Source organism: Pipistrellus hanaki, assembly GCF_964339955.1.
Source record: "Pipistrellus hanaki genome assembly, chromosome: 1".
In the NCBI taxonomy this organism is placed as follows: domain Eukaryota; kingdom Metazoa; phylum Chordata; class Mammalia; order Chiroptera; family Vespertilionidae; genus Pipistrellus; species Pipistrellus hanaki.
This window is the reverse complement of record NC_140503.1, coordinates 167,554,671-167,574,521: the sequence shown is the minus strand read 5'-3', so window position 1 is coordinate 167,574,521 and position 19,851 is coordinate 167,554,671. Positions and strand designations below refer to the sequence as shown.

The following is a 19,851-nucleotide window of genomic DNA, read 5'->3' as shown; positions in this document are numbered from 1 at the left end:
TGGGAGAAAAGAGGATAATCAGAAAACAATAAAAAGTAGGAAGGTAGGAGTTATTAACATCCATCAGATGTCATTTTCTATTCAACTATGTTTTCAGTAACGTTAAAATGACTCACTGTTCTTAGGCCCTACCGGGGAGAATAAAATAAAAAGTAAAATCATTTATGTATTCATGCAGATTTGAATATATGACTTACAACCAATAGCATTTAAATAATACCAATTAGTTTCAACAGGTGTGAAGTATCAAATCTAGAATTCTATGAGTTTAGGTGGAAGATAAAAAATAATGGCTGTAAGAAGTCAGAATGAAAAGAGATATCTGGAAGGTCAGGAAACCCAGGCCTTTGAGGAGAACTGAGAAAATGAGTAGGACTTGAGTAGCTCCAGTAAGAGTCAGCCATTCCCCTGAACTGTGACTCCATCAGCACAGGCAGGAAAGTGGGAATAGGTAAGGGTGTGGTGAGTTCCAGACAGGCTGGGCTGAGGCGATTTGTCGAACTAGTGGGAGCTGAGGTTGAAAAGACTGGGTGGCAGGCACTGAAAGATTTTGTATGAGAAAGTGTTGGGATTAAAAGAAAAAAAATTGGGGGAAGTTAAATCATAAGCAATAGTCTGATGGATAGCAAATAGGACGGAATGAAATCTGTAATTTAGGGCTTTCTTCTACTGACTAGCTCCACTGAAGCCATAAATGCATGTAATACCATGGAAACAGAGGCACCGAGAAGGAAGATGTGGATATGAAAGACACACACACACACACACACACACACACACACACACACATACACACAGAGTTTGGGCAGAAACCACACATCCTTTCCATCACTGGGAACACCAGCGCTGGTTTGGGTTCAAGTTATGCCTGTCACCCAGAGCAACCAAAGCCACCCACTCTTCAGACAAGTGACCCCACCACCGAGCAAACCGACCCATCTGGTCCACGCTCCCCACCTCCACCCTGAGGAGTCAGAGGGGAAGATGGAAAAGTTTGGGGAGTAGTCCCGGGCTAACACGAAGGGCATTTTTTTTCAGTCAGGTGTTCGGAGAGGGAGGAGGACATCCGGACGCGGCGCTGGCCACTCCTCCCTGCGGCCCATTGGGAAACTCCGGACACTTTGCACCTCGCCCGGCTAGGAGGTCCTCAGCCCCAGGCTCCGCCCCGAGCTCTTATAAAAGTCCAGTCGCGGGGCAAGTGAGCTCAACTGCAGGACAGACCAGTGTCAGGGGAACAGGACAGACTGGTGGCTCTCCCGTCTGTCTCTCCAACCGCGCTCAGGCCGCCGCCAGGACACCCGCGCTCCAGCCGGGCCGGTGAGCCCCCTCCCGCCGCCCGCTGCCCGCTGAGCCCGGGCGCCCGTCTCCGCCGCCCCGCCGGACCGGGATGGAGCCGCGCCTCGCCCCCCGCGGCCCCGCGCTGCTGCTCTGCCTGGGTAAGCCCGGCCGCCTGGTGCCCAGGGGGCACCTGTGCAGCCGCCTTCACTTGTCATGGACCTTCGGGGAGTTTCCCACCGGCCACGGTGCATGCACACTTGGAAATGATGTCCCTCGCGTGCGGGTCCGTCTGTCCCTCCAGAAGGGGCTGCAATGGGGTGGGGTCTGGGAGGAGGGGACTCGGTATTAAAAAAAAAAAAAACACAAAAAAACGCTTTTCATTGGTAATTATTGTATATATGGCATGCATGACTTTATACAGCTCCGTGTTAGGCAGCATAAAAGGTCGAAAAGCCTTTGGGTTTTAACTTGGCTGTTGTAGGAGCCCCAAGACCTGGACGCACTGCTGACACTTCCAGTGGCGCTCTTCCTTGCAGGGGCCAGGGGTGGGGAGGGGGCGGGAGGAGAGGAGACTGGGGCACAGAGGGCAGGGGGCGGGGGGGGGGGGGGCGCTTTGGAAAGGAGTGCTTTCCTGCCCTTTGGCCTTCTGTTTTCTAAGACAAGCCCGCTTGAGCTTTTTTCCGGGGCGCAGGGGGTTGGGGGGGTGGCTGGAGCCTCAGACCACGCAGAATGAAACCGCTGTTGTCACTTACCTGGAGCGGAGGGACGCGCTCAGGTCCTGGAGCTCCTGGCCGCCAATGCATCCTCTCACCTGCCATGTCGGGTTTGTCCCTGAAACCTCCTGGCTGGTCAGCGCTTTCCACTGGCAGGCATGGCACCCCACAGCCTGTAACCGCTGGGTGTGCTGTGTGCTTTGTTGCCTGTCATCGTCCTATTTGAAATGAGTTAATGGGGGGGGGGGGGGGGGGGGGGGAGGGAGGGTGTCGGATAGGGGAGATATCTAGTGTAAGCTTCCTAGTTTGAAAAGCATATAGATTGCTTCTCTCCTTCATTCCTTAAAGTTCAAGAGGAATTTGGAGCTGTATATGAAGATTTAAATAAGGAAATAAAACTTGCCAGTCCCGCATTCTTTCTGGGCTTGCAATGAGGTGAATTCCCCTACCTACCTACCTACCCACCTTCCTACCTACCTGTGCAGGATGTGACAGTTAAATTGTTATTTCGACACGCCTTATCTCAGGGGCTGAGACTTGATGAAATGCATACTCCGCATAGTGGAACTTGTCCAAGTTCAGGAATGTAAGTGGAAACTGGATGTCTGATTTCTGCCAAAACTGTGCTGAGGACTCGGTAGAAGGTTCTCTAGCGCATAAAGTGGCTCTGCCTGTCTTTGTTTTTAAATCTCTGCGAAAATAATAGAATTGGAGAGGTGACCGTCTTCCTAGAGTTAGAACGTAACCTAGAGGTCACAGTGGCTTAGCGCTCCCCCCCTCACAGGTGAGGTGGCCTCTGAACAATGCCCTGTGTCTGTTCTGGGATACTTATTAAATATTCTAATTTGAGACAGCAAGAGCCTATGAATAACCTGGTTACTACCCACCTATGTTGTGTGTGTTTTTGTTGTCATGAAAGTGCTTAACTCCTTTATTGCATTACTTAATTATAGTTCACTTATTTCATCAGCTGCCAAGCCCATTTCCAAATGAGCTGGGTCAGTTTCTGTTTTCCCAGTGCGTTCAGAGGTTTCTCTGCCACTAGGAAAGTTCCTGTTTGAAGTTCTATATCATTTCTCCACACTCTGTGCAGGTATGCAAGTCCAATAGTTTTATTCTAAAGCACCTGGGGGGAAAAGGTAAGGTCATCTGCTAACTCTGAAATTGCCCCTCTCCCCCACCAAACAAAATATAATCTAAAAATACTTTTCCCAAATGACTTTTTTCATTTATGCTAGATTCCAGCAAACTATTTTATTATTTCCATTTTGTGGAATTTATATGTCTTTTTGATACTTAGGGACTCTTGATCTATAAAATAAAACATTTTCATTGATACCCAAATGGACTTTTGAGCATATTCCTGAATGATATCTTCAAGACAATTTCTCCATACCTCATTGCACAATGACAGAGAATTGAGCAGAATAAACACTTATTTTCTTGAAAATATGGGAAGCATGGATCTCAGTGAGACATTGGCTCTCTCCTCAGATCTTTTCTGTTGACCTGAGAGTTCATGAGCTGCCTGAATGGTAGCACACCTGAGATGACACCTCTAGGCAGTAAACATGATGACAGGCCTCTCCTGTCTGAGTTTTGACCCCGGTACCCAGCTGCCTTCCACATCATCTGGCCATATGAACATTGGGGTGCCCCCATTGGGGGCCAAATTCAGGAATTTGGAAGGGAACTAACAGTTACTAAATGCCTACTGTGAGCCAATTATGTTGTGTGGTAGGTGCTTTACACATATCATCTCACTTCTTAAAATAACTGCATGAGGTTGGTATGTATAGCCCAGTTTGACAAATGAAGAAACTAAGGCTCAGTAAAGAAATTAGAGTAAATGGCAAAAGTAAATGTCTTCTGTCCATTTTTGCCCAAGAACCTCCCATTTCCTGGTTAATTGTCACACAAAAGATGCAAATGTCATGTAAGAAATCCTCTTCAAAGAGACTATAAGTTAAGGTGTGGTTTCCTCATCTGTAAGACTTCATCCTGAATATAGACTTATGTAAATTGTCTAATTAATATGGTTGTAATTTCTGCTGGGAACATTCCTTTGGAAGGAAGACAATGGTGAGACTCCCCAGAGCTGTGATATCCTTGGGGAGGAGCACCCTGACAGCCATCCCCTTGGTATGGCAATTCTGGAAGCTTTAACAAGTGAAGTAACATGGCAGACTCAGTGTCCTCTGGCAACGTGTTATGAAAGACTGGGTGTCTACTTACAGGGCAAATAAAAGTTCTGTGACATTCTAGGTTAAAGTAATGACTTTATTAACTAGGATACCATCTATAATACACATGATGATTTGATAATTATCCAGAAAAAATGTTAACCCTTATTTTTTTTAGGACAAAAATCCTGAATTTTAAATTTGAGGCATGAAAGTGAGTTAAATGCAAATTCTCCTGCAAATCCTCCAGATCAGGGAAAAAGTCTCACTCTCGTATATAAAAATATACACATTTATATATGTCAAACTTGATAGTTTTGAATCAAGAGACATAGATAGTACATAGAATGTGGGGTTCACACCCCAGTTTTTTTTTAATTTGTTACTTCCATAAAGATTTATTCCTTTGTGGACCTCAGTTTTCTCATCTGTAAAATGGAGATAATAATAACAATGTTATCAGGTTATTGTATATGGAATTAACAAATTGAATATTAGAAAATAATTTTTAAAAAACTTTTAAAATTAGGTCTATCATCATCATCATCATCATCATCATCATCAAGTGCATTCTTATAAAACACTTCATTTAAACTTTATAACTCCATTTTAACCAGGAAAGGTATTATTATTCACATTTAAAAATATATATATTTTGTTGATTTTTACAGAAAGGAAGGGAGTGGGATAGAGAGTTAGAAACATCGATGAGAGAGAAACATTGATTATCTGCCTTCTGCACACCCTCTACTGGGGATGTGCCCACAACCAAGGTACATGCCCTTGACCAGAATCGAACCTGGGACCTTTTAGTCCTCAGGCCGATGCTCTATCCACTGAGCCAAACCGGTTTCGGCTATTCACATTTTTTAAAACAAGAAAACAAATTTAAAAAGAAGTGCCATCCCTCACATTAGGCTTCATTTTTAATGTGCAGACCCGCTGCTGGGGATGACCCTAACTCACTCTTCACTTTTGGTTCTGCTCATTAAGTCTAGAGAAAAGTGTTAAGCTTTCTCTGATAACCCCTGTCAGGTAAATATACATATTAAGGGAATACTCCATGGTCACAAAGATGGTTTTCTCAGGACCAGGGGTATCTATTACACTCCAGATGTGCTGACCCCTGAGACTCCCCCAACTGGGGGAAACTCGGCTGCATAATTCGTGGAAATGGGGGACTGTGTTCGTTCACATTCTCCCCTGGCATAAATAAGTAATATGAGATAAAATAAAAATACATAAATAAATGTGCAGCCTGTCCCCCAGCCCCCTGACACCTCTCCCATTCCTGTGGTCCTGCCCTTTTCAAGTAATACTGTGCATCTAGCCCCGTTTCCCCTTACTGATGCTGCACTCATCTTTTTTCATTCACACTGTGACACACAAATATTAAACACTCAGTAAATGTTAGTTGGATGCATGATAAGCTTGATACTTATAGAATTCTCACCACTATGTTTTAACTCATCCAGCTGTTCTTTGGAAATGTACTTGAGAAGCTAAATATTTTTAGACTAATCAATAGTTCTTTAAAATTCAATTTTGTTGTTTATGATAAAACCTAGTAATTATTCTTCCCACGTTTCCCCATTTATGTCTGTACTCACTGATGATATGCCTAACAAAATTTAAACATATTTTAAATTACACACACTGTGTGTGTGTGTGTGTGTGTGTGTGTGTGTGTGTGAGAGAGAGAGAGAGAGAGAGAGAGAGAGAGAGAGAGAGAGAAAGAGAGAGAGAGAAATTGGGCAGTGATATGACTGAATGATGAATAGTCAGTAAAAGAAAGAAAAGTATTGTTTTAGAAATGAAAGGGACCTTAGAGTAATTTAATCTAAATTCCATCTCCCTCTCTAACCTACTCCATTCCTATGTCTCTATTTTCAGAGAAAAGAAATCTCAGCTGCAGGGAAATAAAATTAGTTTCTGAGCTAGAACTAGACTCCATTCCTCATGTGTCCAATGCAGAGTTTTGGGGCCTTGGCTGTATTTACATTGTAGACTGAATAATCCTTTTATGTGAGTCTTCCTATGATTTGCAGGGTGTTTAGCAGCAATCACTGGCTTCTACCCACTAGATGTCAGTAGCACACTCCCCCCTCCCCCAGTTGTGACACAGAAGAATGTCACCAGGCATTGCCAAATGTCCCTGGTTGACAAAATTACTCTGGATTGAGAATCACTAGCCTAATGGGTGGGTTTTCCATTGGCACTCATAATTCGAAGTTTGAATAATCAATGCTTTAGTTACCAAGACAAATAAACTTAATATTAATGGTAAGTTGGATGCAAACGTAAAACCAATTCAAGTGTTAAAAAAGTCAACTTAGCCATTTTTATTGCTGATTTAAGCACCATTTGTCTTGAATAATGATGAATAATCATATTTATGATGGCACCACTTATACTTTCTTCCTATATAATTGCTTTGCCGACTATCCCTGCCTCCTTTTATAATTCTACCTATTGGTTCATACAATAGGTAGAAGCCAGGAACTTGACATCATCTGTGAATTCTCTCCTTTCCTCTTCATCCCAGGTGTCTAGCCCATTAACTCTACTTAGGACAGGAGCTGTCTCTTTCCCACCAATTTTCCTTTCAGCATCTTGTTCAATACCATACAGTCAGAATACCCTCAATAGATATGTATTGAACAAATATAATTTGAGACATGTAGTTATTAAAAAAAAATACAGGCAAAACTGCTCTCCTTTTTTATTTATTGGGTGTAACTAAGTTCTTCCCATCCTAGCATTATACTACGGTTGCATATGTACTTCTTACTGAAGTTGAAGTCTCCAATTTAACGAAAATATATTTTTACGAAGTACAACTTTTTATCAGCTTCAAATGTGCTAGGTGCATTATGCAGTCTTATTGAATGAAAAGCAATTAGCTCTGAGACTTTAAAGTTAGTTTTATGTATTTATATTTTCCTCTCTTTTTTTAATGCTGATTAAAATTCAGTTCCTTTGGAAATTCATTTCTGGCATTAGGCCTTTAGAAAGAATGCATGTGATAACAGTCATTCTTTCTAAAGATGCCATTACATATTCAAAGGTTCAGGCCACATACAATATGACCACGATGAAAAGAAGGCAAATACTCATAATCCTAACTGTGGCCCCTTTAGGAGATGTTTCCCTTGAAACAATAATGTAGTAGTAATTTATATTTCTGAATTGGATCTATGGGGATAGGTGTGAGAAACAAGATGGAAGGGAGACAGGTTTAAAAAAAGTTATATAAAGATCCATATAACATTATCTGGGAAGGAAAAAAAATTATAATAAAATATTTGAAATAATATTCTAGAAATGTATCTGGCTTTTAGGGGATGCATGCCCCATATTAGGAGCTCTTAAGTCACAAAATTCCAGACACTGAGACTAATAATAACATTGTACCCTTTACACAAGTGGTGATATGCATCCTCCTGCATTCTGAGAAGATTTCTATCATGAACAAGATACATCTTTAAGTCTATTTTAGGGAGAAATAAACTAATCCCTTATATTTTGACACACTGACTCTTGATTTGAATAGCTTTAAGTGTAACATTGTGTAGCAATGAGAATTTTGAAGTATGATTTGGAAATCACTACCAAAATTGAAGGGTATTATGCCTATGAATTGAAAAAAAACGATGGCCTATGACAGTGATCAGCAAACTCATTAGTCAACAGAGCCAAATATCAATAGTACAATGATTGAAATTTATTTTGAGAGCCAAATTTTTTAAACTTAAACTTCTTCTAACGCCACTTATTCAAAATAGACTTGCCCAGGTTATGGTATTTTGTGGAAGAGCCACAATCAAGGGGCCAAAGAGCCGCATGTGGCTTGCGAGCCCCAGTTTGCTGGCCATGGGCCTATGAAGTTTTTCCCTTTCCCTTGACAAATAGGATCCTATGGCTAAATTAAAAGAAATACTTATTTGTTACCATTATCATGTCCACCTCTGGTTTCATTCTGTTTGGTCTCAAATAGTTTTAATTGGTCTTTACATTTAGTTTTTAATGAAGTTTAGTTAAAAAGTTAACATTGAAAAACTGTAAGAAGAGAGTGGTTGCTGAAAACAAAGATAAGGTTATTTATGAATATATGAAAAGTAGGATGTTACTAGAGAGTACTGACAGTAGTGTTTTACATTATGTAATGCATAATGTAAAGATTTTACAGTTATTTTAACCAAGGTGCAGCAAGACCTCATCTCATAGAGGAATGTAATTTAAAACAAAAGCATGTGGAAATGGTAAAGGCATATTCACTTTTCAAAGTGTACGAGGCATAACACGTATGCTCAAATTATAGACCATCATAGAAGAGGTGGAAATCTAGCAGTCCATAGCAAAAATGTGAATAAAACGGGTTTTACTACCTGTTTGGACTGGACAAATAATACAATTTATTATAAGTCTGGTATTTTGTTCTAAACATAAAAGGTAAAATTAGGGAGAAAAAAATTCATTCCTTTTATTCTGTAACCCATCTCATTTTATTTTGGGTTATTTGTATGTGCTTGATTATTTCTTCAGAGAAGCCTACTTATTCCCGGAACTGCCACTGATTTTGCTGACTTGACCTGGCAGGCTAGTCACGGAGTCCCTGCCTTCTTCTAGAGGAGCCCCTGGGTGAGGGCAAAAAAAGCAAGGCCAAAAGAAACCAGGTGTAATTAGACACGTTTGACATTTGGCCTCCCTCCTGCTATTGGGCAAGCACTTCTTAAGGCCCCAGGGCCCACAACGTTTAGTGCTACCCCCATTCAGGCAATGGTACTCAACCTCTCCCACGCGTGCCGTCCCCAATATTGTGTAAGGGTGTAGGCCCGGCCCTGACTCACAGGGTAGAGGTGGTTTGTATCCTGTGAGTCACCAGCACCACTTCCTGCTGGCGCAGTTGAGATTTCACTGAGACACAGTCTCTGAAAGGTGAAGGCAGAAGGATGAATAGGTGAGCTTCAGGATCCTAAAACCCATTTGGAAGTTTGACAGAAAAATTGGCCTCGAAAGGGATTTTGATTTTTATAGCAGTGATGAAACAGAAGTTTCACCTGCTAATTTTGACTTCACAAATCATTTACCCCGTTTCACCTTGTGCAGAATTGCTCATGTTTTAGTTGCCAATGTGAACTTGCCACTAGGCCTGTGTTCTGAGACAAGGACACTATCCAAAATCTTTAGTATCATAGTGAGTTATTTTCTTAGCAAGACTCCTGTTCAAGGATCCAGACCCAAGTAGTTGAATCTTAGAGAGATCATTATGTTCAAACTAGAGGACCAGTGCGCAAAAACTCCTGGTGGTGGTGGTGGTGGTGGTGGTGGCGGGGGGGCTGCCTTTTCTCACAGTCTGGGAGCCCTCAGAGGATGTCCTACCTGTGGGGAGAGGGCCTACACCGCAGTCTGGCATCCCTCTGTGAGAGGTGTCAGGGCCAATCGAGGGAAAGTGCTTCCCCTTAACCCCACCACTGCTGCTGTCTCTGGCCTCCCTTTGTGGAAGCGACTCCATCACCCTGCTGCTGCCGCCACTGCTGGCCATCATGGCTGCTGGCCCCGCCCTCCGCCCACTGATGGTGGGGGGCTATCTGGGGCCAAGCCGACTGGGGGAGGGGCTGGGGGAGGTTGAGGCACAGCAGGTCACACCCCATCCAGCCTCTGTGGAGGTGTGGTGCTGGGACTGGGCCCATTCTGCTGCCTCTGTGGCTGTCTCTGCTGAAGGGGCAGCCCTGGGACTGGGACAGGCAGCCCTCTCCCCCACTGCCTCTGCAGCAGAGGCTGATGCACTGGACTGGCCCATGCTGTGTCCTCTCCCACACCGTAGCCTCTCCAGGCCCCTGGCCCTCTGCCCTCAAGGTCCTACGGCTTTGTTCGGAAGGATATCCAGTAGGATGTCCGGTCTATCCGGTCTAATTAGCATATTACCTTTTTATTAGTATAACTAAAGTTATGGTGCTAAAGTCATGAAAAACTGTAAGATTAAAGAAATATATGGATATGACTTTAGCATCTATTCCTTTTTTGTATGGCTTTAAAATAATGTGTAGTAATTCTTAAGGGTACAGGATAGTAGATATCAGAATCTTTCATGGTGGAGTTTTTCAATTTTTTTTTTTTTAATCTTCTCCACTTACTCCTTTACCTTTACTCCAGTTTGCAAAGGTCTGGGGCAGAGGTGAGGTGGAAGGAAGCTTCAGAACCACTGTATAAAAGCCAAAGAGCTGTGCAGATGAACACATGATTTAGAACTAGTTTTGCTACCGTTTTGGTTACACACATTCACGATGGAACCAGAATCTACACACTTGTTTTTGAAAGTAGCATTTAAAATTATTTAGTTTCTTCTGTAAAACACCCGGATGTTGGATTAATGTCGTGAGTCTCACAGAAACCATCCTGAGCGATGGACTATGTCCAAGGGAGTGTCACAGGTTAGGAGAGCCCAGTTTTTGTGGAGGCACGCCCTGCACTGAACATTCTTTAATTCACAAAGACAAATATTTCACCTGTGGCCTGACCAAGTGGAACAAAGTGTCCAACAGTGGGAAAATGAACTACTAAAATCCTAAAAAGAAAAAAAAAAAGGAGAAGCAACACCCCCAAACAATTAGCTGGATTCTAATATTGTCGCAGGTTGCAGCTGGAAGCAACCCCAAAGAGGAGAGGCTAGTTTCTGATTCCTGCAGAGAATAAAGCAATGAGCTTCAGGGGTACATTTGCACAATGGACCTGGTTGGCCCTTTCCTGGTGGGAGACTTAGTAATGTTACCTCCAAGCACTCCTCAGTTGAAGAAACATGGAAGAATAGGAGGGTCAAGGATGTAAAAGCACTTATTTAGAACTTCAGTTTGTGTTGAGCAGACTGTATACATTAAATTCTTCAGTCATTAGAGTACCCGGCAAAATTATACTGAGATGTAGAACCAAATGGACTTGGATAAGATTCTAGCTCATTCTCCATGAGGACAAATTAATCTTTTTTCATTTCTGTTCAACTGACAATGAAATCCAAACTTTAGCATTTTTTTTTCTCACTAAAAAAAGATGTTTCCCCCCTCCCCTCTAATTGAAGCAGGATTTACATTGTTGTAGAAATGCAGAAGGAGGAGTTAGCTCTAAACTTCAAAAAGTATTTTCAGATCATTGAAAAATGATGAGGCCTGATGTCAGAAGGTGCATTTCTGATTCTTATCTTCTATGGTCACTGGATAATTGGTCTTGGATGAGACATTTAATTTAACTGCATTAAGGTTATTTGGGGCTAATAACTTTTTCACAGCTCTGTTAGAATGTCAAGTATGAAACATTAAATTACAAACTATGATGCTGATGCAAAAACAAACAAACAAAAACCAAAACCAAAAAACAAACAAACAAACAAACAAAACCCATGCAATTTGCTTAATAAATACATGACTCCTTTGAGAAAAAGAAAATATTCTTGGAACAGACCAGTAGAGGGCACTGCCTGTATATCCTGCTAACACTAGAGACTAGATGTTGACTTTGAAGGAACATTTATGGGGATCTCTGGTATGTTAGGTATTATTTCAGAAAAAAAAATACCATTTTATTTAATTACCTCAAAAACTAAGGGAGGGAACCACATTGCTAAGTTTTCTCCCAGGATTGCCTTTTGCTGCCCCCCTCTAGGATTAAATAATCTGCTTCAATTACATGTTCACTTGTTTGCTCCATGTGATGTCTATTATACTCTAGCATTGTTGTCTGTTTCCAAATTCTGCAAGTGCCCCATTCACAACAATACTATGTACCTTAGGAAAGTTGCTTAAACGCCTTATGTTTTAGTTTTCTCATACGTCTAATAGCAACAATAGTATCTTCCTCTGAGTGTCAATAAGGGGATTAAATGAGATAATAAAGACAAGGAGGATAGAACCATGCCTGCATATAGTATGTGTTCAAAAAATGTTAACTGCTGCCAATGTTACTACTAACACCACCATTTATATTTATATTAGAATTACTCATAAGCATGGAAAGGGTAGTTGAAGTAAGAATACCTGACTACTAAACAGATAAGACTAAACTCTCTTAAATAAATGCCCTATGCGATTAAAAGCATTCATCTTATGCTTTCTACATAATGAAGAAACTACTTGAGTTACTCTGGTGCCTGTTTTCCAATATTTACCTTTTCATTGGAGATACAAGATGAAACACTCTGTTCAAATGTTTCATGGGCTGACAGAAACTGTGTTCTATGGCTCAGTGTACGTGTGTACATTCCGAGTTAGATAAGATATATTCTGACTTTGCCTAGATTACATTTTACAATGCAAGAGTAATTTAGAATTTAGGCACTTAAGTCAACGAGGAATGTATCTTAGGTAGAGAGTCCTGCATAGTTGATAGCATAAGTAGAACCTGATTCTTATTTAAATCATTCTTTTGTGATAGGTTCTTTCTTGGAGCATTGCTTCAAACATAACATGGAATAAAACATTAGAAATCCTACAATTTTTGAATTTCTAAACTTCTTACGGTATCAAACTTCAAAATCAGGTCTTTGAAAAGGTTCCTGTGAAACATCTGAAGCACATTAAATCTGTAGCTAACTATGAATACAATGCCAAGGCTTTTACCCTTGGACCTAAGACCTGGGGGTTCATTTTCAATCATATGTCTGTTTCCAGGAATGATTTTTTTAATGGTTTTCATGGACCAAATTCCAAATGCTGCGTTGTTGTGGAAATCTGACCAAGCTTTTTATCCTTGAAGCATTAATTACATATTTGATTTTTTTTCTATAAACAGGTTTTTATCTTCTACATATAGTTCTCGGAACCACTGTGATTCCTTCGTGTATCCCAGGAGAATCTGAAGACAACTGCACAGCTCTAGGTAAGCCCAATTTTATCAACAGCGCTTCAGAGGATTACATATTGTTAACAGAAAATGCAAACTCAAAGACTATAAATACATATGAAAGTGGGGGAGGGGGGAGGAGAGAGAATAGCTACTGTGTTAACAAATTTCTTAACTCCCTTATAAACTAGCAACCTGGAAAACATACAAAACAAAAATTGGAGGAAGAGGGACTGTGCTTGTAGTTATATGGGGAAATTTGATCTTGAAGAGATAAGGAACAAGAAAATCAGATTCCCTATAGCCATTCCCCAGAGCTCTGCTGAGAAACCATTGTTACAGGCTGAGTCCCAGGCAAAATAGGAACATTGAAATTATACACAGTAGATCATCAGTGCCTTTTCATTTTATTTTTGTAAGAGGGACAAGTGATGTTCTGTCTTTGTCGTCACAGCACTCATTCAGAAACATTCCTGGATTACTTACTAAGTGACAAACACATTGCTTAGGCCTAGGGATGCACAGTCTTTCTCTCAAGGACTCCAGAGGTCTCTGATGTGTAGTCAAAGGTTGTTGAGTTATTGAGTCAAGGGTTATCCGGAGCTATTGAGCCCAATGTTATCTATGCTGAGGGACTTATCTTCCTTCAACATTGTGCGCTCTGGAGGTTTGGTCTGCCTTCTTCTCCCTTTTTTGATTATTTGAACAAGAGTATTGCGATCAAGATGTAACTTAAAAATAATTATGTCATGACCATTCTTCATGTTTTAGTAACTTAAAATATTCTGAAGTGAATATATAAGTTTCAACACTGTTTCTAACAAAGCTCCTATTTTTATGGCTGTAACTGAGGCATCTGTAACCCGGGGTTTATCCAGTTCATGCTCGGGACTCATTGTTAGATATATTGGGAGGCTTTGATTGGTTTCTTTGATGGTAACCTCAACAATTCTGAAATGCACAACCAGAGCAAGCCTTGCTAGCTTAAAAGTCATGGTATAATTAAACTATCTTAAATAAATTAATGTATTCAGCTTAAAATTGCTTTTGGAATAATGAATTTCAGAATTATTTTGAGATTTGAAAAAAATTAGACTAATTTTGGTTCAGTGAAAAATTATAGAAGGTAATAATGTGTGTGTGTGTGTGTGTGTGTGTCCCTCAACTTACCTTTTCTACCTTTACATGTTGTCATTTGATAATTAAATCCCCAGGTTTGTCTGGGTTAGTCTGCTGGCCACTTTCTTTTGGACAGGCGTGTTGTGTCTATTGATAAGGGAGTGTGACACTAGAGTGACTCCGTGCTCCTGAAAATTCTTCTCTGCTGATTGGTACCTGACTTGCTTCGTTACAGTAGATCAGTGGTTACTATTATTAATGGATGATTCACACTTCCAAGAAGGCAATAAAATATACTCAACTCTCCATTTCCTTCACAGTGAAGACAGAAAACAGTCCACGTGTGGCTCAAGTGTCAATAACAAAGTGCAGCTCTGACATGAATGGCTACTGTTTGCATGGACAATGCATATTCCTGGTGGACATGAGTGAAAAACACTGCAGGTAATATCCCTAAACAAACAACAGACTCTTTTTTTTTAACCTAGATTTCTCTATCTTTTATTTATTGAAGTTACTCTACTAGTAGATTTCCATGGGGAGCAGTTTATATGTACTACAAGCATACAGTTTATATGTCCTATTAAAAGTTCTATTACAATAAAATGTCAAAACCGGCTCAGTGGATAGAGTGTCAGCCTGTGGACTAAAAGGTCCCAGGTTCATTTCTGGTCAAGGGCATGTACCTTGGCTGAAAACAGTTTGGCTCAGTGGATAGAGCGTCTGCCTGCAGACTCAAAGGCCCCAGGTTTGATTCTAGTTAAGGGCATGTATCTTGTTTGGGGGCACATCCCCAGTGGGGGGGATGCAGGAGGCAGCTGGTCAATGTTCCTCTCTCATGGATGTTTCTAGCTCCCTATCCCTCTCCCTTCCTCTCTGTAAAAAATCAATTATATGTAAAAAATTTCATATATATATATATATATATATATATATATATATATATATATATGAAAAGCTCTATTAAGAAAGGTCTTTTTTTTTGAATATGGAGCAAAGAGTAGTGGTTTTCAAATTGTACAGATACTTCAGGGGTACAGACTGGAGAGGGCTTCAGCTGCCTTCCTCTCACATATGCCACAATAGCAGCTCAACTTCTAATCTTGCCACTGGACTTACATTTATCAACCTCTGTTTTGGGGATTGATTCCACTGATGTAGACAAAAAGCTCTTCAATCCTGAAAAACTTACAAAACCCTATTCCAGATGGACAGTCAGCGGGCCGCTGCACCGAACTGTCATTTCCATGCCACAGTTCAGCGTGAGAGCAATGTGGGGCTCTTTGTACCTTGTGGCCTGGTTCTAGGTCAGTCTTTGATGACCTACTTTTCATCTTTTGCCAAACCTTGTTGATTTCTTGCATCATAGTATGAGATTAGTGCTTACAAATCTAAGCCATAGCCATGATTTAAGAACATTTATTGATCCTTCTCTTGCATTTTTTTAGGTGTGAGGTGGGTTATGCTGGTTCCCGATGTGAACACTTCTTTTTAACGGTCCAACAACCCTTGAGCAAAGAATATGTGGCTCTGACCGTGATTCTTATTCTCTTCCTTCTTCTCTTAGTCGCCGGCTCCATATACTACTTCTGGAGATGGTAAGCCAGCGTGTTTACACTCTGTTTTTATCAGTCACTTTTATACACTATAGACTTTTAAACTGGGTAAAACTATGGACAAAGTATTCTTTCGAGGGAGAAGGTGGACTCTGCACTGATTTTATTTAGGAAGAAGTTGTAGTAGCAGAACATCTTGATTTGGTTCTGTGATTATTTCTGTTATTTATTACCTATGTGACCTTATGCGTAGGGAGTGTGATACTTGGGAGTATCAGTTCCTTATACAATACAGAGAGAATTCCTCATCCTACATTAATTACAGAACTCAGTATTGAATATGATAATAAATATGAAAGTAGGCCGTAAGCCATGATGCCAGTGTTATACTTAGTCACTTGTATTTAATTTATCAGGCTGAGTTTTGTATTTGATAAAATGCAGCCTTATAAATTAATAACCCCAGAAACTTAGGACCTTAAAATGTAAGGCAGGCTAATAGAAATATAGAGTCCATATACATGTTCCTTTTGTTAACATATTTTGTTCTCATTACTGTTAATTACAGTGCTAACAGTTTCATTCCTGAATATTCCAGGTACAGAAATCGAGAAATTAAAAAGTCAAGGAACGAGTATGAAAGGGTGACCTCAGGAGATCTGGTGTTGCCACAAGTCTGAGTGGTGCCACCAAGCTCATGGGCCGGGATGCACAGCAAGCTGTTGATGTTAATATTCCTATTTTATTAATAATATTTATGTTGGGTCATGTGTTAAATCAACAATGGTATATTTTTAATATATTTGAAAACTTTTTGTTTCTTTTTTTGTATAATGTATACAAACTAATATAGAAAGAAAATTGGTATTTTTTTTCCTTGGGCTAAGTGCTTTATTGAAAGCTTCAAAGCTTATTTGCTTGCTACAAATAAGTTGCTCAGGAAGTGTCAGCAAAGGACAGATTTCTCTAAGCCTAAATATATGGTCAAATCAATTTGATAAGTATATTTTTCTACTCCTCAAAACAATGATAATTGGTTTGTGTATACCATAGTTTGATGTATAAGTTGACTCCACTGTGTCATATATTGAACAATAATAAAATGGAATTGGGGAGAAGCAAATATAGACCATGTGCTAAACACCCCACATTTGAAACAAACTAAATGGGGAGAGCTCTGCTCTCTCCAGGCCCATCCTCAGTTCTAACTGTTTATCTGCTTGGAGGGGATGTGGTCAATTCCTTATTCCAACCCCAGCTCCTGTGGATACCAGTCACCTGTCTCAGATTGTCCTTAAGAAAAATGAACCAGCTTATACCATCTTCTATGCAAATAATAGATATTTTTATAGCTTCACAGAGTTCCTTTTTTTTTTTTTTTTTTTTTTTTTTTGTACAGCGTCTTGCTTCTGAGACAATTTTTAAAAAACCCACACTTAGAGCTTCTTTTTAAGAGTATTTATTTTTGTAAGGGCTTTGCTGAATTCTAAGGTTAATTTATAGTCCAAAATTTGATGGATTAATCATTATTTTAAAGTACAAGACAACAGTTATATATATATATTACCTAAAGACAGAAATAGTTGTTTTCCATCCAAGAAATTTTTAACTTAAGAAATGAAGTAAGTAGCTTCTTATAGAATTTGAAATTCTATATTTAAAATTATATCCTGATGCAGAACATGGGAAAACAAGAAAAAATAAGTCATAATGTGTTTTTCCAAATGAATGCATTTATTTGAAAGTTTTTAGAATTTAGACTTAACCATTCATTCCTTATGATGAAGACTGAGATGAAACCAGAGCCTTATATTCTGTCTTTTGTTTATTTTTGAGAGGAAACTATGGTTTCTCCTATACTCAGAGCCTATGGTCTCAGTGAATTAATAAGGATGCTTGGGACAACTGCACAAGGAGCCACAGCTGTTACTACCTGGGGACCACATGGGAGACTGTCTCACTGAATGCTAGACCTCAGGATCACACGCTTGATCAGAGATGGTCTATTCTTTTCAACTTTTTGTCTTGACATGTGCCAGGGCAACAAAGATAAAAGAAATGACGGCTAACCTTTGAAGTGCCAGGTGCTAGGACTTGACTCCATATATATCCCTGCATTACATAGCCTGGTGCATTCACATGATCCTTATCCAAAGTCCTAAAAGATAGAAAAAACAACCAATAATAACAACAACAAAAAACAAAGTCCTGAATCTGGTTCTTTACTGTTAGGGGAACAAACAAATTACATATGTATATATTTGTGTATGTGTGCATATTCACATATAAATACACATGTACATGTGAGCTCAATTAATCAAATTATAGTCATTTGTTACTTTATGAAAAACATGTAAAACTTAAAACACACTTTAAATCCTATACATACCTATTGACCCCTATAAACAAAGTCTGCCTATTTTAAGTGATCTGGATTGCTTCAGAGTATTTATTGACCAATCAAGAAATTAGCTTCAATTCATTAATTTTACATATTAGTTTATCTGAAGCATCTCAACTCATACTGCATCACTAATTGTAAGTAGTTAGGTGTGCTTTTAATCTTCTTTTAAGGATGCTAATAAAACTAACCCCTGCAAAAGTTAAGTCTTAGAAGTACACGTTAAATAATCAAAAGGCAGGACCCAGATTGCTTTTTGTGAATGAAAAATAAGTAAAAAGTAATTGCCTTAATGAGGATGCTAGGCAAACATAAAAGTAAAATTATTACTATCAGTTCATGTTTCCTATAAGCAGTGAAAATATTTTGGCTCACATTTAGTCTGTCTTCCTTATTTTACAGATTTCTCACTATATTTCTAGAAGGGGCTAGTCATAGCTAAAATACTGAGAACAAATGTAAATCCAATGTATATATGATAATTCATGGCTTCCTACCAAGGCCAAACAATAACTCGCTTAACATATTCTATAATCAAGAACATAAGTACTATGATTAGTACTAAGGGTTTTACCTCAAATTTGAGATATACTGTATATATAACATATTGAACATTAATAGTACAATAGAACACTACTATTCTAGACATTTTTCTTTTTGCTCTCATCTTTCTGCCAAATGTCAAAGCAATGGGAGAAATGGTGCACTAGCATGACTAGTCTAACTCAGATTTTTATTTTTATGTCCTTGGGAAGAAAGCTAAAATCAATTTCTGTTAGATAATATATCTTCATGCAACAAAATGCATAATACTATAGTTTCTAATTTCTATTGATTTCAATATTGCACTTTGTAAAAGCTAATGTCTGATCCACTTTGTCATTTTTGATGCAATATCCATTCCGTACACTTGGAAAAAAATGCATTTATTTTGTTTCCTAATATTTTCAGTTTTTTCTACTATTATTTATATGGGAGAAAGGGAGTAACAGCTTATATAAACAGTGTTCTGGAATATTTTAATTTGAGAAAAATGTTACCTAAAACATAGCTGTTATTCAAATTGGTATGATGTTAAAAGTATTTCTCTCTCTCTCTCTCTCTCTCTCTCTCTCTTTCTCTCTCTGTAATTGCACTTTTTAAGGTTACAGAGCCATTTTGGTATACAGTTTATATTAAAGATGCTATGGAACATTAAGTTGTATTGTCTGCGGATTAAAGTAACTTATTTGATAATGAATTTTATCAGAGTACTGAATTGTATCAATTTGTTTTTGTTCAATATCAACTTTGATAATTGTGTACCTTAAGATGTTGAAGGAGAATATAAATACTTTACAAAATATTGTTAATGTTTATTTATTTTTGTTGAGAAATGGAAAAATTTTGAAAAATAAAGCCATGCATAAAAGCTTTACAAATTAGTCTCTTTTTCTTTTTCCTTATAATCTAAGCAAGGAGTTAAAAACAGTTACTGAGCTACAATGTGGTTAGATATAAAGACATATGGGTCTTAGTTTGGGAAAGCAGTATATAACTTTATCACATTTTATTGCCCACCATAATAAAGAATTTCTTTGAAATATAAAAGTCACATTATTTATAAAATTCTAGTTGTTAATATTTTAAAAGAGTATTTATATATTTCAAACAAAATAGATTCTCTAACTTAATAAAAAAATAACTGATATTATTTTGAAGAACATTTTTTTATATTCGATATTATTTTGTACTAGAGGCCCACTGCATGAAAATCCATGCACTGGAGG

The 19,851-nt window shown here is 39.0% G+C and overlaps 1 protein-coding gene across 1 annotated transcript; it reads left to right on the top strand.

Moving 5' to 3' along the window:
- Window positions 1-1,200: 1,200 nt before the first annotated feature.
- EREG (epiregulin) lies at window positions 1,201-16,546 on the top strand. The gene is made up of 5 exons (XM_084899023.1): window positions 1,201-1,436; window positions 12,956-13,042; window positions 14,446-14,569; window positions 15,574-15,723; window positions 16,280-16,546. The coding sequence occupies exons 1-5, from the start codon at window positions 1,388-1,390 to the stop codon at window positions 16,359-16,361; spliced, it is 492 nt and encodes a 163-aa protein (XP_084755149.1). The 5' UTR covers window positions 1,201-1,387; the 3' UTR covers window positions 16,362-16,546.
- Window positions 16,547-19,851: the final 3,305 nt, after the last annotated feature.